Source organism: Schistocerca piceifrons, chromosome 3, assembly GCF_021461385.2.
Source record: "Schistocerca piceifrons isolate TAMUIC-IGC-003096 chromosome 3, iqSchPice1.1, whole genome shotgun sequence".
NCBI classification, from domain to species: Eukaryota; Metazoa; Arthropoda; class Insecta; order Orthoptera; family Acrididae; genus Schistocerca; species Schistocerca piceifrons.
This window is the reverse complement of record NC_060140.1, coordinates 702,997,540-703,015,795: the sequence shown is the minus strand read 5'-3', so window position 1 is coordinate 703,015,795 and position 18,256 is coordinate 702,997,540. Positions and strand designations below refer to the sequence as shown.

Sequence of the window (18,256 nt, the reverse complement as noted above, 5' to 3'; positions counted from 1 at the left end):
AATAGATTTTAGGTAATTGGTGTATTTTATTTAACTTATAATGGAATATGCTGTGGTGTAACTTCATATGTTAAATTATTATACTGTACTGCCAGCTGGTGACATTAACATAAGGTCTAAATGATTTGCGGCAGTCAGTTTGCTCTTTTCCATCAGCAGAACAATTCAACTGGTTCCCACATCATGCACAATAGCATGTTGAATCGGTTATGGTTATTATTTCAGAAAGTGAAAGGTTATCTTACAAATGGGATTCTGCAACGCTTTTTGCATTATGTGAGAGGACTCAGTACTCTATACAATGTGTAACATATTGCAAGTTATGGGTAGGTAATGTATGTACAGAATAATGGTGTAATGTTAAAAGTATGTTTACACTGGGATACATGTATCACGACATGTATGAGCGACATGTCAATTTGACATGTCGCGATACATCACCTCATACAAATATTCACGGAACTTGTATGCGGACCCTCGAGTTCATACATATCGTATATACATTTTGTATATCACTTTTTGGCCATATTCGCGACATTTGAAGAACTCGCGCATGCACAGTACTATCATTTCCTGTCGTCTTGTCGCCTGCCGCTTATTTTGTCGCTCATATGCGTAGTACCAGGCTCGCGCGATTGCTAATGCCAACGTCTCACCCACGAATGTCGGCATTAGCATCCGTTGTCAACATTATCACGCGAGGCCGCCGGAATAATAGCAAAAAATTGACATACGTGCCAGATGCATGAAAAAATTATATATTCTATTACATACCCTGATATATATAAAACTTTTACCTTCACTTCTTCGGATAAAACTTGCACAATGGCCTCGCAAACACAAAGAATAATGTTACATATGGCACTTTTTGATATTCTATGCAGATACATTAACGTCGAAAAGGAATCCCTAGTGGCCAAAAAACGCAGTGTTACTGCCAACTAGCCGGCCAGGGTGGCTGAGCGGTTCTAGGCACTACAGTCTGGAACCGCGCGACCGCTACGGTCGCAGGTTCGAATCCTGCCTCGGGCATGGATGTGTGTGATGTCCTTAGGTTAGTTAGGTTTAAGTAGTTCTAAGTTCTAGGGGACTGATGACCTTAGATGTTAAGTCCCATGGTGTTCAGAGCCATTTGAACCATTTTTTGAACTGCCAACTGATCCTCTGGTGGAATCGCTTCCCAAAAGTTTGTGTTGGTTTTGGACACAAGAGGAGCCACAAGAGATAACAAACCGCAGAAATCCTCCATATTCATCCCAACATAATTTCTAAAATATGCGCCATCCTTTAGCGTTAATTCCTGAACGAGCATTGCATAGGTTCCGTGAGCAGCGCATTTGCGAAGAAACTCTCTCTGCCACCATCTACGCTTCCTCCGCCTTTTCTTCCTATCATCTTCCAAAAGAGCAAGTGTACCAGCACATAAAAATGTGAAATCTTCCAAATCTTCGTTGGAAGCCATCGCACAGTGATACAAATCAACCAGTGTAAACACACGCTCATACATGTATGAGGTTGATACTTGTCAACTCATACAAGTCGCGATACATGTCGCAAAGTTGCATATACATGTATCTCATACATGTGCCGATACAAATCGCAGTGTAAACGCACCTTAATGACGACTTTGGATCAGTTCCATAAATTATTATATTCTGTACATGTCATACACAAACATGTGATTAGCTACTTAACAGCACTGATATCACTGTATAAGTTATATACTCTATTTAATTGTATTACAGCATTTTTGGTTTTGACCTGTATTTTATTGTAAACCTTTACAGATCTGAAGATGGCAACTGAACTGTCAAACTGGTTACCTATGCAACAAAACTTGTGATCTAGACAATAAAGTGTTTAAAAAGGCTACTAGACTCTCAAAAGATTAATATTACGACACTTTATATAATACATAACACAACAGAATAGGTAGTCCTATAACGAGGACTATTTGCTGTAAATATTTTGAGTGCTGATATTTGTGTCCTGATGTGTATACAATTTTCCTTCGTGTGTGTACTTTTATCGCTTTTCATACTGCATACACCATGAAAGATTTTGTATCTTTAGTGATGACTGTCTATCTGGTCAGACCCCTTTGTGAGGGTGTTGGGGATCAGAGACTTTTCTCTGACCTCCAACAACACATGCAGTAACAATGACTGCAGCTCTGTCCAGCACCCTGACAAAGAAACAGTAGTGAAAAAAAATTAATTTATGTTTATGATCGCAGATTCAGACTGCTTGTAAAATTATGAATCTAATGATACAGATTGCACTTTGTTCAGATTATTACTTCAGAAGTCAATGAACTTAACTGATGTACACATGATACCAAACCAATTTTCCCCAGCAGTCAGAAACCATCATAGACTTGCCTAAACATGAAACTAGTGTTTCACTGGTAGTAGAGTAATTTTCAGACCACAGATTAATTACTGGCGAAATTCTCCAGAAGCTTACAAGCCACAGCCATTATTCTGAATTTCAAGCAACAGCTACCCTGAGGTGCAAGGATATCAAACCTACTGATCTTCGTGGAATTGGCTTGTTTCAGTCCCCAACTTCAATGCTGGGAGGTCAGGCTATCATGGGCTGGTTACATTGGCCACAAGGTCCTCTTTCCACCCACAGATGCCAACTGCGGTGCGGCATCTGCACTGGCAAAACAGACAAGATATGCTCGCCAATTGATTGCAGTTCTCAGTAGGAGCCACTTCATGAGAGCACTAGTGTGGGTGTCGCTGCCATTTTAAAATCTGTGTGCACGCTTCCTGTACTTGGTAGCAGCCATGAAATGAGGAGCTTGTGTTAGTACTGTCTTTGCTCAGTAATATGTTTGCATTTATTTTGCTCATTGTTCCGGTGTAACATCAAATGCTGGTACGTCGGCCTGGAACGATATGGCAGAGAAGGCTGTGAGACGTCAGCCAATAGAAAGCTGACTAGGATGACAATTACAGGAGTGACACCTATATGAAGAAAACATAAACACTGCTCCAGATAGCCTTGGCTGCACTAGAAGACAAGCCGTGATCCAAATGATTTAGCCGTGATTTGTAATCTATACTAATTGATTGATGGAATTTGTATATATCAAAGAACAGTGATTATTTGCATGTCACCAATTTCTTGCGATATCTCTTAGTAAAAAACCAAAGTTAAGTATTGTCAATCCAGCCCCATTAATAAGATTTGCTTGAATTGTTGTTTAGCTATCCGAGAAACCAGCTTCCTAGACATCCTATATTACACAAGTGGGCAGGCGTCCACACTCCTGATTTCTTAGCGATGGTTCTGATAGCATGTCAGTTGATAGGCAGGGCAAAGCTATTCACGTTTCCACGATACACAGTTTGTGCTGCCCCTACCCGGGCTTCATTCAATCCACCTCTCCTGCTGTTAGCCATTTCCGAATAATTAGCTAGTTTGCACTCCCCCTCCCCCCCCCCCCCTCTCTCCTCCCCCCCCCCCCCCTCTCTCTCTCTCTCTCTCTCTCTCTCTCTCTCTCTCTCTCTCTCTCTCTGTCTCTCTCTCTCTCTCTCTCTCTCTGAAAAAAGGGGTTGGATGAGTTCTTCGTACTTAGCATCAAGGGTTCAGAGATCCCCATTATTTTGCCTTGTCCTGCAGAAAGAAGTTTTCATGTCAGCTATTGCTTCAATTATGTGAGGATTAACTGCAAACAGAATCTCGCATTGTATGTGATTTATGGTCACTATATGTAAATTTTTACCAAGTTTGTCTGTCTTCTGGTCTGTAGCATTCTCTATTGGCTCAAGTCCTGAGCCACTATGGTTGAGTCAGCCAAAGGCTGGTAGGTGAGACTAATTGTTCCAGCTAATAAGTGCAGATACACTATGTGATCAAAAGTATCCGGACACCTGGCTGAAAATTACTTACAAATTTGTGGCACCCTCCATCGGTAATGTTGGAATTCAATATCGTGTTGGCCCACCCTTACTCTTGATGACAGCTTCCAACCTCGCAGGTATAAGCTCAATCAGGTGCTGGAAGGTTTCTTGGGGAATAACAGCCCATTCTTCAAGGAGTGCTGCACTGAGGAGAGGTATCATTGTCGGTCGGTGAAGCCTGCCACGAAGTCGGCGTTCCAAAACATCCCGAACATGTTCTACCAGGTTCAGGTCAGAACTCTGTGCAGGCCAGTCCATTACAGAGATGTTATTGTTGTGTAACCACTCTGCCACTGGCTGTGCATTGCGAACAGGTGGTAGATTGTGTTGAAAGATGCAATCCCTATCCCCGAATTGCTATTCAACAGTGGAAAGCAAGAAGGTGCTTAAAATATCAATGTAGGCCTGTGCTGTGGTAGCGCCACGCAAAACAACAAGGGGTGCAAGCCCCCTCCACGTAAAACATGACCACACCATAACACCGCCGCCTCCGAATTTTTCTGTTGACTACACATGCTGTCAGATGACACACACCAGGCGTTCGCCATACCCACACCCTGCCATCGGACTGCCACATTGTGTACCGTGATTTGTTACTCCACACATTTTTCCACTGTTTAACTGTCCAATGTTTACACTCCTTACACCAAGCGAGGTGTCATTTGGCATTTACCGGCTTGACGTGTGGCTTATGAGCAGCTGCTCGATCGTGAAATCCAAGTTTTCTCTCCTTCCGCCTAACTGTCATAATACTTGCAGTGGATCCTGATGCAGTTTGGAATTCCTGTGTGATGGTCTGGATAGATGTCTGCCTATTACAAATTACGATCCACTTCAACTGTCGGCGGCCTCTGTCAGTCAACAGACGAGGTCAGCCTGTACACTTTTGGCTGTACATGTCCCTTCACGTTTCCACTTCACTATCATATCGGAAACAGTGGACCTATGGATGTTTAGGATTGTGAAAATCTCACATATACACGTATGACAGAAGTGACACCCAATCACCTGACCATGTTAGAAGTCCGTGAGTTCTGCGGAGTGCCTGATTCTGGTCTCTCATGATGTCTAATGACTATTGAGGTCGCTGATATGGAATATCTGGCAGTAGGTGGCAGCACAATGCACCTAATATGAAAAATATGTTTTTGGGGGTGTCCAGATACTTTTTATCACATAGTGTATTTTGATTAATTCCACATCCATCCATTTATGACACTAGTATCGTAAATACCGCCTAAAAAAATCTCTAGACATATTACTATATTAAAGTGTCCCACTGGATTTTTCTATGTGTACATAAAGGCTAATGTCAAGAACTCTTGTAGGTGTTTTGATACAGTTTTCACAGACAGACAGATTACACACACTAACTTCCCTTGGGAATGCAAGACAAGTCACCTGGCTGCCGATACTTGGCGTTGCCTGCAAAGTCGGAGGATATATTTATCTGAAAAATTTTTTCTATGGCACAGGAGGAGTTGTTAAAGAGTAACATCTTTAATTCGCATTGAAAGATATGTCTGCTATCCATCAGATACTTTGTAGATGTATACTTCACCTCTTGCAGTGCCTAAGTTATATTCACTGAAGGTTAATGCATATCTTTTTCCTTCTAGTGTTGTATGTCTACTTGTGAATATCTCTGTCATTCACAAACTCAAAATGGATTGTTGATAACAAATTTCATAAGTGAAGAAATATACTGTGAGGCTGTGATTAATACCTCCACAGTGAATGAAACCATGAAAAATATGTTAACTTACTGACTTCTGTATCCGAAAGTTAGCGATTATTCTTATGACAAAAGTGGTTTTTCCATTTTAAGTTTCCATCATTATGCACACCTAAGGACTTAAAATTTTCTACCTTGTTTATTATTCTTGTTGGTATAGTTGGTTAATAGGTTGTGGGATATCTTGGACAGTACAAAACTGGATGACATGCATCAAATGCATACTGTTGTAATAATAATTCACCAGAGCTGCTTTATACTTCTATTTTACTTACTGCTACTGGTTTCAAGTGGAGACTCATTTTCAAGCTGTGCTTTTTCCAAAGGTTAAAGCTCATTCACCTGTGCGAAACCAGTCAGTCACTTTAACAAAACATTATTTACTATTTTCTCTGTTAACGGCTTTTTGCTCAGCTATAGAACAACGCTTGTACCATCTGCAAACAGAACTAATTTTGCCTGATGATTCAAATAAAATGGCAGATCATTACCATAAAACAAGAATAGTAGTGGGTCAATGATTGAGTCCTATGGGTCTCCCACTATAATACCTCACAACACAGATGATATGGCATCCCTCTTTGTATTACTTGAAAAGCCTAAAATAACTTTCTGCTTTTTTAAAAAAATAAGAATTAAACCAGACAAATATAGAACTATGAAATTCATAAATACCATACATATGTCACAGATTATTCAAACTGGCATTATTTCATCATCTAAAATTTTATTAAGTGTTCAGTAAATGTATAAACAGTTTTCTCATTAGAGTGGTCCTGCTGAAATCCAAAGTGTGATAATGTGGATATAACATTACTACATAGATGGGTGACAACCATGGAGTATGTTAACTTCTAAAAAACTTCAGAACATAATGTAAAGAGTGGCACTGGGCAGTAGTAATTGATATCTGTGAAGTAAGCCATCTTATAGAGAGCCCTAACAACAGCATATTTAAACGTCTGGCAAAACACCCCAAGTTAATGATGCACTGCACAAGTGATTAAGAATATTATATGGCCAATTTTTTTTCTGTCTTGTTAGAGGCATTATTCAATCTGTATGAGCTTTTACTTGTTAGACTCTTGATGATCTTCCTTACTTCAGAAGGGGAGGTGAGATTAATTTAATAAATCTGTACACATATAAACAAGGCAGAGTTCTGAAAGCATTTGTCAAAAGCTAGGAAAATGTTCTCAGATTTGTTTACATGACTACCAATGATTCGATGTCTCAATTGTTTAGTGAGTTATTAACTTTATTATTTGCTTAAAAATCTAACTTACTCAAAATTCTCTCTTACAGTTTTAATTCCATTAAGTCTTAAATACCAATTTTTAATCTGCAGGTACAAATGGACAACTTCTACTAAAGTATTTTCAGCAAAATTACAAACAGTGGAAGGAGTAAAATATAGCAGAGGCACCGACAATGCTTGGTTGAAGGCATATAAGAAAGATTACAGATATTGCTCAACTTTTGGACATTCCTGCATGGCTGCACTGTCTGGCAATGGGTCTTGTTGCTTTATGTACTCACCCAGTATGTCCTATTCACCCCTGACAGAAGTACACTTTATCCTATCAGAGACAGTGCTACCTGTAAAAGCAGTTTTGTCATACATCAACTCTGTTCTAACTTCTCCACAGCAACTGTCTCCCCAAACAAATGGCCGCCACGAAACTGTGGCAAAGAGCAGAGTTGACCACCTACTGGCAGAACACATTGCTATACTAGACTTCAAGGGCTGCCTCAAACTACATACTGTATGTATCCTATACCCCCACATTCTCCTCCTCCTCACTATACCTGGTTCTCGTAACTTCATAGAAGGGAATTGTCTTTACAATACATCCTTTGATCCTGCAATCCTTCCAGCTGCAATCTCTGTTAGTGCTAGTCCAATCCCTTTCTTCATGTCTCCACTTCATTTCATTAATCTTCCTGGGGCCTTTTTCTTCATCTGTTTCATGACCACCACCACCACCACCACTGACACTACCAGCCAACTAACTCACTCCTTCATGTGCTATATGGAATTTCTTCTGCATGCATCACAGAGGGATCGCCAGTGCCCCATTGTTGTCCTGTGTGTTTGCCTCACCCCTTACTGTCAGTCTCCGTTCTCTAAACCACCATTTTACCCTCCCTTGCAGTTTATTCTTCTTATCAACTCCATGCAACACTATCTTTCACCACATGAAGGGCGTCACAGCTAGAGCACTGCAGCCATGTGTGTATGGATTTATTATACTCTGAAAGAGGATATATCTTAAAGCTCAGCAATGTTTTTAATCTTGCTTATGTGCCTGTCAACTGCTCAAAATCTCAACTACACTATGAGTGGGTTACCCTAGATTCTTTCTAACTTGTATTCCACCCAGGACTTTTTAGTATCATATCAAACACATGACAAACATAATTAATTTTTTTTGCTACAAAAAGAGGTGTTGAAACCCACACCGGTGCATTTAAAAAGGTATTTCTTTATTTTTTTTAGGCTGGATAGTTTTCTGATGTGATTTCATGCATGTTGCTCTAGCTCCTGGAGGGCAAGGGTTTCAATATGGGAAATAGAATGCAGGATCCTTTTTCTTTGTGCCTGTCTGCGACGCAACACCTCTATTTGGAGAGTAGCAGTCTATCATATCATCTACAGTGGAACTTCAATTTTATGTTCTCTGATTTTGTGTGTTTCACAATTCTACACCATAAATTCCTAGCCCCTGTGAAAAAGCCATAAGATCAATGCTAAAAATTCTCCAATTTTACATTTCTTCCTAGTAAGGTTTGACTCGATTCTAAGTTCTTAATCGATGTCTCACCTGACTTTCTCTCGTTTTCTTCCAATTACATTTGATGTGACTGGACAAGTTATAAATGGCACAAAAGATGGGTGGTTCACACCACAGGTAGTGGCAGAGTTAAGGGAATATTTTAGGCTGTTATGGAGAGGGCACGCATGAGAGAGAAAATATTTATGTAATCCACGACCGCTGTTGCTTCACCGCACAATTATGATACAACTACTGCTAGGTTGCAGCGTCAATGGAACAACAAGACAGTCGACGCGAAATGTTCTGAACTGAGACAATGCTGGCCCAGCCACCACCTTTCCTTGTGCCCCCTATAACTCAGTCTCATCTTTTTGCATGTACTTCTGATATACTGTATTCAGCAACAATATCAATTGTCAACCTTTTAACTTAAAACACTAAGCCCCAAAGAATATGCTCAGTCATAATCGAGGAAACGTCGCCCATTTCTGGCTAGTGAACTCTTACTGGCTGGCGAATTGTTAAGTCACCCAGTAACTAGCACAGCCACCGCATCACAATAACACATGTAAAATGAGCTCGCCTACTGGAAGTGTGGAGAGGGGGAGAGGCCATTCAATGACAGGAGTGCAGGTAGGGGGTGAAAGCAGTTTTTGAAGGGTTGAAAACATACTTTTCATACAGGTGAAGTGCTATGACAGAGATGTCACCGAGAAATAGAACAAGGGTTTTGCAATAGCACATTTTAAAGACTTTGTTCAAATCTGACACAATACATTTGCAACAACTATATACACTACTCATGTATGTACTTTGCACCTTACACTGTAGATAATAAAGACTGGTTGCTGTGATAGGGGCATGAAGTGAAACCATTGCATCTGAGCTTTCTTTCAAATTTACTTTTTACACTTTTACAGAAATTCACTAAGCCAACTTCTAATAATCTTGTAACGTCAACTGGGAAAGCGAACTCATTTTTTTGTGTTTCTGTTTCTCTCATCAAACCTAAAATAACACTTTAAAAGTGTGAGCATATGAAGTGCAGCTCGTAAAAAAAGCATCAAACAATAACAGCAATGAAACTTCCTGGCAGATTAAAACTGTGTGTCCGACCGAGACTCGAACTCGGGACCTTTGCCTTTCGCGGGCACGTGCTCTACCATCTGAGCTACCGAAGCACGACTCACGCCCGGTACTCACAGCTTTACTTCTGCCAGTATCTCGTCTCCTACCTTCCAAACTTTACAGAAGCTCTCCTGCTCAAACTCTAAAGTTTGGAAGGTAGGAGACGAGATACTGGCAGAAGTAAAGCTGTGAGTACCGGGCGTGAGTCATGCTTCGGCAGCTCAGATGGTAGAGCACTTGCCCGCGAAAGGCAAAGGTCCCGAGTTCGAGTCTCGGTAGGGCACACAGTTTTAATAATCTGCCAGGAAGTTTCATATCAGCGCACACTCCGCTGCAGAGTGAAAATCTCATTCTGGAATAACAGCAATGTTGACTTAGTTTGTCACTAAGCAGATATCCGCATTTATGTATATGCTTTTCCACTAACTCGATGTGTGTTTTTGGTTTAATTCAACATGTTCATCACTTTTTGCTGGATGAGCACAAAGGATGATCTCTCAAAAATGCATATTTGAATGTATAATTTGTGGTTGAGCATTATTACAATTACCTTGTACCCAGACACTATTTTCAATTTTTTGACAAGTTTTTACTTGCTATTACACACCAGTGATTTTTCAATAAGTGATGAAATTCATTACCACAAATTATTGTACAAATATTGTGTTGTACATTTAATTTCCTTCACTCAGACAGATTTTATACAAACTATTGGAGAAGATTGCAATTTTTAATCACATATGCCAACTGCACTTTTTTTTGCTCATATTTTTGGGGGTTTTAACATTTTCTTCAATTCTGTTTCTTCCTCAATTTTCCGTTTTTTAAGGCTGGACTGCACCAAAATGTATAATAAGGGTTTCCCTGTATTGTTATTCCTTACTTGACTTTTCACTGTCATTTTTTGTTACATATTTTTTGGGTATAATACAGTGTGTCTCATAAACAGAATTGTATGTGGAATCTTGGCCTGAATTCACAGGAAAAATTTCCTGGTGTGCCTGTTCCCAATGATTAATGAAGAAATTTCAAGAGACAGGATCTGTGTTACACAAATGAAGCTCTAGAGAACCTAGTGTTTTAAGCGAAAATAAATTGGACAAGATAGGGGAAGCCTTTGAAAGAAGTCTGAGAAAATCTGCACCATTTGACGCTTCAGACTGGTATGTCAAGAGCATCTGAATTGAAACCATACAAAACAAAGGTAACGCACCAACTGAGGAACTCAGATACTGTTGCTCGATGTCACTATTGCACCTGGATTTTACAATTTGTGCACAATGGGGGAAGTTAATCCTGAGGGGATTTTTTTCTGATGAAGTATGGCTGCATTTGTCAGGGTACATAAATTTCCAGTACAATCGACATCGGAGCTCTGAAAATCCTCATGAATTACATCAACAACCTCTGCCTGATGTGAAAACAGGAGTGTGGTGGGGAATTAGTGCAAGACAAATTGCTGGACCAATCTTTTCCCACAAAACAATATAATCTGACAGATATGTGAACAATATACTGCACCCCCTTTTTTTTTTTGAGAACTAACACCTAACGTCACACACCCCCCCCCCCCCCCTCCCCCCATGAACCATGGACCATGGACCTTGCCGTTGGTGGGGAGGCTTGCGTGCCTCAGCGATACAGACAGCCGTACTGTAGGTGCAACCACAACGGAGAGGTATCTGTTGAAAGGCCAGACAAACGTGTGGTACCTGAAGAGGGGCAGCAGCCTTTTCAGTAGTTGCAGGGGCAGCAGTCTGGATGCTTGACTGATCTGGCCTTGTAACATTAACCAAAATGGCCTTGCTGTGCTGGTACTGTGAACAGCTGAAAGCAAGGGGAAACTACAGGTGTTAATTTTTCCCGAGGGCATGCAGTTTTACTGTATGGTTAAATGATGATGGTGTCCTCTTGGGTAAAATATTCCAGAGGTAAAATAGTCCCCCATTCAGATCTCCAGGTGGGGACTACTTAAAAGGATGTCATTATCAGGGGAAAGAAAACTGGCATTCTATGGATCGGAGCGTGGAATGTCAGATCCCTTAATCGGGCAGGTAGGTTAGAAAATTTAAAAAGGGAAATGGATAGGTTAAAGTTAGATATAGTGGAAATTAGTGAAGTTCGGTGGCAGGAGGAACAAAACTTTTGGTCACGTGAATAGAGGGTTATAAATACAATATCCAATAGGGGTACTGCAGGAGTCAGTTTAATAATGAAAAAAAAAAAAAAAAAAAAAAAATAGGAGTGCGGGTAAGTTACTACAAACACCATGGTGAACACATTATTGTGGCCAAGATAGACACGAAGCCCACGCCTACTACAGTAGTACAAGTTTATATGCCAACTAGCTCTGCAGATGACGAAGAAATTGAAGAAATGTATGATGAAATGAGGAAGCCGCCTGGTACAATTTTGCACAGAGCATAACTTAATCATAGCTAACACTTCGTTCAAGAATCATGAAAGAAGGTGGTAAACATGGAAGAAGCCTGGAGATACTAGAAGGTATCAGATAGATTATATAATGGTAAGACAGAGATTTAGGAATCAGGTTTTAAATTGTAAGACATTTCCTGGGGCAGATGTGGACTATGACAGCAAACTATTGGTTATGAACTGATTAAAACTGAAGAAACTGCAAAAAGGTGGGAATTTAAGGAGATGGGACCTGGATAAACTGACTAAACCAAAGGTTGTACAGAGTTTCGGGGAGAGCATAAGGGAACAATTGACAGGAATGGGGGAAAGAAATACAGTAGAAGAAGAATGGGTAGCTTTGAGGGATGAAATAGTGAAGGCAGCAGAGGATCGAGTAGGTAAAAAGATGGGGGCTAGTAGAAATCCTTGGGTAACAAAAGAAATATTGAATTTAATTGTTGAAAGCAGAAAATATAAAAATGCAATAAACAAAGCAGGCAAAAAGGAATACAAATGTCTCAAAAATGAGATCGACAGGAAGTGCAAAATGGCTAAGCAGGGATGGCTAGAGGACAAATGTAAGGATGTAGAGGCTTATGTCACTAGGGGTAAGATAGATACTGTTTACAGGAAAATTAAAGAGCCATTTGGCGAAAACAGAACCACTTGTATGAATATCAAGAGCTCAGATGGAAACCCAGTTCTAAGCAAAGAAGGGAAAGCAGAAAGGTTGAAGTAGTATATAGAGGGTCTATACAAGGGCGACGTTCTTGAGGACAATATTATGGAAATGGAAGAGGATGTAGATGAAGATGAAATGGGAGATATGATACTGCGTGAAGAGTTTGACAGAGCACTGAAAGACCTGAGTCAAAACAAGGCCCCAGGAGTAGACAACATTCCATTAGAACTACTGACAGCCTTGGGAGAGCCAGTCCTGACAAAACTCTACCATCTGGTGAGCAAAATTTATGAGACAGACAAAGTACCCTCAGACTTCAAGAAGAATATAACAATTCCAATCCCAAAGAAAGCAGGTGTTGACAGATGTGAAAATTACCGAACTATCAGCTTAATAAGTCACGGCTGCAAAATACTAATTCGAATTCTTTACTGACAAATGGAAAAACTGGCAGAAGCCGACTTCGGGGGAGAACAGTTTGGATTCCGTAGAAATATTGGAAAATGTGAGGCAATACTGACCCTATGACTAATCTTAGAAAATAGATTAAGGAAAGGCAAACCTACGTTTCTAGCATTTGTAGACTCAGAGAAAGCTTTTGACAATGTTGACTGGAATACTCTCTTTCAAATTCTAAAGGTGGCAGGGGTAAAATACAGGCAGCAAAAGGCTATTTACACTCTGTACAGAAACCAGATGGCAGATATAAGAGTTGAGGTGCATGAAAGGGAAGCAGTGGTTGGGAATGGAGTGAGACAGGGTTGTAGCCTCTCCCCGATATTATTCAATCTGTATATTGAGCAAGCAGTAAAGGAAACAAAAGAAAAATTTGGAGTAGATATTAAAATCCATGGAGAAGAAATAAAAACTTTGAGGTTTGCTGATGACTTTGTAATTCTGTCAGAGACAGCAAAGGACTTGGAAGAGCAGTTGAACGGAATGGACAGTGTCTTGAAAGTAGGATATAAGATGAACATCAACAAAAGCAAAATGAGGATAATGGAATGTAGTCGAATTAAATCGGGTGATGCTGAGGGAATTAGATTAGGAAATGAGACACTTAAAGTAGTAAATCAGTTTTGCTATTTGGGGAGCAAAAAACTGATTATGGTCGAAGTAGAGAGGATATAAAATGTAGACTGGCAATGGCAAGGAAAGTGTTTCTGAAGAAGAGAAATTTGTTAACATCGAATATAGATTTAAGTGTCAGGAAGTTGTTTCTGAAAGTATTTGTATGGAGTGTAGCCATGTATGGAAGTGAAACATGGACGATAAATAGTTCGGACAAGAAGAGAACAGAAGCTTTCGAAATGTGGTGCTACAAAACAATGCTGAAGATTAGATGGGTATATCACATAACTAATGAGGAGGTATTGAACAGAATTGGAGAGAAGAGAGATTTGTGGCACAAATTGACTAGAAGAAGGGATCGGTTGGTAGGACATATTCTGAGGCATCAAGGTATCACCAATTTAGTATTGGAGGGCAGCGTGGAGGGTAAAAATGATAGAGGGAGACCAAGAGATGAATACACTAAGCAGATTCAGGCGGATGTAGGTTGCAGTAGGTACTGGGAAATGAAGAAACTTGCACAGGATAGAGTAGCATGGAGAGCTGCATCAAACCAGTGTCTGGACTGAAGACCAACACAACAAGAACAACAACACCTAATGAAAAGATGTACGGTTATTTCATGCAGGACGATGCAAGACCACACATCGCCAATGCTTCTATGACAGCAATACGAAGTGTTTTTGATGGTAGGATAGTTGACTGGTCTTCTTGTCCTCCAGATCTTAATCAATATGATTTTTGTCTTTGGGGAATGTTAAAAGATAAGGTATATGCAACCAATCCCCACATGCTTGAAGAGTTGGAAGACCGGGTTTGGCTAGTCATTTCCCAGATTTCAGTAGCTAAAATTCATTTGAGTGTTTGCTAAAGTTCCAGGAGAAGTCAGGCTGCTCTAACCACAGAGGGAAAACACTTTGAGCACCTACTAAAAATAAAGGCAACCAGGGGAAGTGTGCACACAGCTGACTAGTGACAACAGAGAGTTGATTTATTCCATGTGTTCTGTAGGTTCATCTGTTTTTATGCACTCAACTCTAAAAAGAGCTTGTGGTTTACATTCACTGTCATCTTTATAATTTGGGCTCAAGGCAAGGGCAACCTCTGCTCTTTCCTCCAGAACCCTAGCTACCTTCGTAGATGTCATGCTCCACATCCCAGATGAGTAAAAAAAGGAGGGGGGGGGGGGGGGAGCTGTCTTCATATCAAATTCACTAACCACCAACAGCACTTCCATTTTGACACGTGCCAACCATTCCAAATTAAAAGATCCACCCCTATAGCCTTGGCTTCCAGGTGTGTCACATCTGCTGTGGACAACAGGACTTAGCCAAATATGCTGATAACCTGGCAAAAGCATTTACAGAGAGATCCAGCTAACCCTCGTTACTTAGAAGAACTCTTCTTGTCACCCAGCCTTTGAGACACTCAATCACAGCCTTCACTCCAGGCTTTGACTGCCTCCACTATGTCCTGAGATAAGGTATAACCTAATATAAATCAAACTCTCAATCACTCAAGAGTAATATTCTGTTGCTCAGCCAAATATGAAATAGTCTATTCCACCCTCCTTATGCCAAGCCTGCTTCCAATCCTGCACCACACGGCTCATTCCTCTGTCAGTGACCCATATGGAAGTATTGTCCTATTTACTAACCCACCATCACCTATTACTGCAGTCCAATCAAACATTTCCTATCCTATAAAACGTAGCTAATCAATCAAACATTTCCTATCCTGTAAAATGTAGCTATCTCATAAAAAGCAGCTATGTTATTACCAACTGTGTTGCTATCACTGTCCAGCTTTCTTAGTGCAAATAACAATGAACAACCTGTCTTTCTGTGGTTAACTGAAATCTTCAACGACCCAGTTGCTGAACATGCTGTATACTACAACACTACTTCAGTACCTGTGCTCTCTTGTTACTCGTCCATCATCGCCTGGTGCCAGCTCATCTGAACTATGTAGATAGGAACTGTCCCAACTGAATATCCTCTGTTCACACAATCTCTCTGATCTAAGGCTTTTCTAGTTCATTTCCACTTCATTACCCTTAATTCAATTTTTCTTTGTCCAAACCTTGTGCTTAACTTTCCTCAGTCCCCGTATTTCACTTTGAAAATAATAACCTCTGTTCTGTGATTTTAGGGCACCAAAACCTAACCCCTACAAAGTCCCACAGCATAACAATGTATGTCCAACACAACTTTGTGGAAATATGCAATCAACTCCCCAAACTGTCCCATCTAGAGTAACTGCAAAATATTGATTAACCTCCGGCCTCTCAGTTCATTACTACTCTTGTTAAAAATTGTTGGGTTTTTGCTTCAATTGTGGACATTTCCTATAGTTTTGTTCTCTTTAATGGACTGTAATTGCAACTATATCTATGGTGAAATCTCTTGGCATGATCTCTAATTACTAGTGTTCAAAACATTCACTGAGTACCAAATTATGCTTGAGTTACAGGACCACACCCACTCCCTAAGTGACAGCCAAACTAGGGGAGATGCTTATTGCTGATGCAGCCCCAACAAATTCTCTCATTAGATGGAAATATGCCACTTACTCAATGATGAGAAAATTACACTCATAACAGAGTGTGCTCTCAAACTGCTCTTGGAAAAAACACGCACACACAAAAATCAACCTACCAATGAGACTGAGCACTCCAGGCCAGTAAGCTTCAAGAGACTGGAAAACAGGCAGTGTCACCTGCCCCTTGGACATTGACACCCAAAGATGCCAGTCATCACGACTCAAATATTTATCAATAGCTGAACGCCCTTCTTGAAACATGCGCATCAACTCTGGTCTCTGCAATAATATAGCTCCCTTTGCAAGATATTCATAATAAGAATCCACTCCAGCACCTATCCCAGCATCTTGTGCAGTCCATTTACCAGTCTGCACATCAATATGATTTCCCACTAGGCCAATTGCAGAGCGATGATTATACAAAGCATGAAGTGCATTCATTGCCACCTGCAACAAACAATGTATACACTACATCAGTGTTAAGATATTCATAATAAGAATCCGCTCCAGCACCTACTATGACATGTTGTAGAATCCCCTTGTCAATCTGTAAATCAAGATGATTCCCCATTATGCCAATTGCACAGAAATGGTTATACAAAGCGTGAAGTGCATTCATTGCCACCTGCAACAAACAATGCACATTATATTAGTGTTACATGGGTAAGGTGCTGCTATACTACAAAAGGTGGTTAGCAGCAATTCATTAATCAGTACACGGCATCAGTCATTCCACGCCAAATTAACACAGGTGTCAATCCAACCACCACCAATTTTCATCATATTTGGTGTGTTCATTGCACATGACAAGAGAATGAAAAATGCCAAATTATAGAATTGCAGCACAAGTACAACCTAAGCAGTGGCCACAAAAAATTAGATAATTTTGTAAAGGCCTGGGAACAAACTTTCAAATAATATGCAATGTGGACATTCAAGCAATTTACACAATTAAGGCCAATGACCTTATTCTTTTGACATTAAATACCTCAAAGCATGTCACCTTCAAAATTCATGAAAAAATATATCTCAGGTTGGGATGATATTTGGCTCAACTTTTGCAACACTAAGATGAGGGGAGGGAGGATTTTATGTCTACCTCTTGCAATGAAGTCTTCTACCGGATTCCATAAATGTTTTAAATTTTTAAGTCAACTTAATCCAATTTCAGTGTTACTAGCAGATTGCTACTTACCATAAAGAAGACAGTTAAGTGTAGACAGATACAATTAAAAAGACACTTACATAATGCTTTGGGCCACAGTCTTCATCAGCAAAAGAGAAACATACCATTCCAGACCAAGCTGCCGGAGTTGTGGTCATGTGTGCATGGGTTTTGCTCGTTTGTGTAAATGCGTGGTGTGTGTCACTCTTTTGCTGATAAAGGCTGTGGCCGAAAGCTTTATGTGAATGTCTTTTAATTTTGTCTGTCTGAAACTTAACATATCTTCTTCAAGGTAAGTAGCAATATATCTTTTCCTACATTGTTGATATTCCTATCTGGAGTTTCCATTGTTTGATTTAGTCTTACTAGTAGATGTGACTCTTCGTAACGAATACCATTGAAGATTTTCAGGTTCAGGACACTAGTTACACATCAATATTTCTTTACAAGATATGTTGGGAACAGCAGTCGACAATAAGTAACAAAATTCGTAATTTTGTTAGGGGTATCCCACCCATGGTAGTACATGTTATTGAAAGTGCATTGATATTGCTAAGAGACTACTAAAGGGTATTTTCAGGTTCTTGATCCTACTTATACCTTAGTACTGCTTTAAAAACTCTCTCTTCAATATAAGTCAAAAACAATTAACAATTTTTTTCAAATTTTTTACGGGTGGGCGCAAAGTACCACTCCCCCACCCCCTCTTGATAACACGTTACTGCATCAAAATTACAAAGTACTGGAAAAGGCGTTAACTATTTAAATGGTAATGTGAAGATGCCAACAAAACATGCATGCAAAGCATGAAAAATAGGTTAAATT

General features: G+C 40.0%; 1 protein-coding gene across 1 annotated transcript in view; it reads right to left on the bottom strand.

The window, feature by feature from the left end:
* LOC124789874 (ER degradation-enhancing alpha-mannosidase-like protein 2) overlaps window positions 1–18,256 on the bottom strand; it is a 109,836-nt gene that overhangs the window by 52,479 nt on the left and 39,101 nt on the right. Inside the window, exon 5 of the mRNA XM_047257388.1 lies at window positions 16,383–16,713. Within this exon, the coding sequence (XP_047113344.1) occupies window positions 16,383–16,713 (331 nt within the window). The remainder of the gene's footprint in view (window positions 1–16,382; window positions 16,714–18,256) is intronic.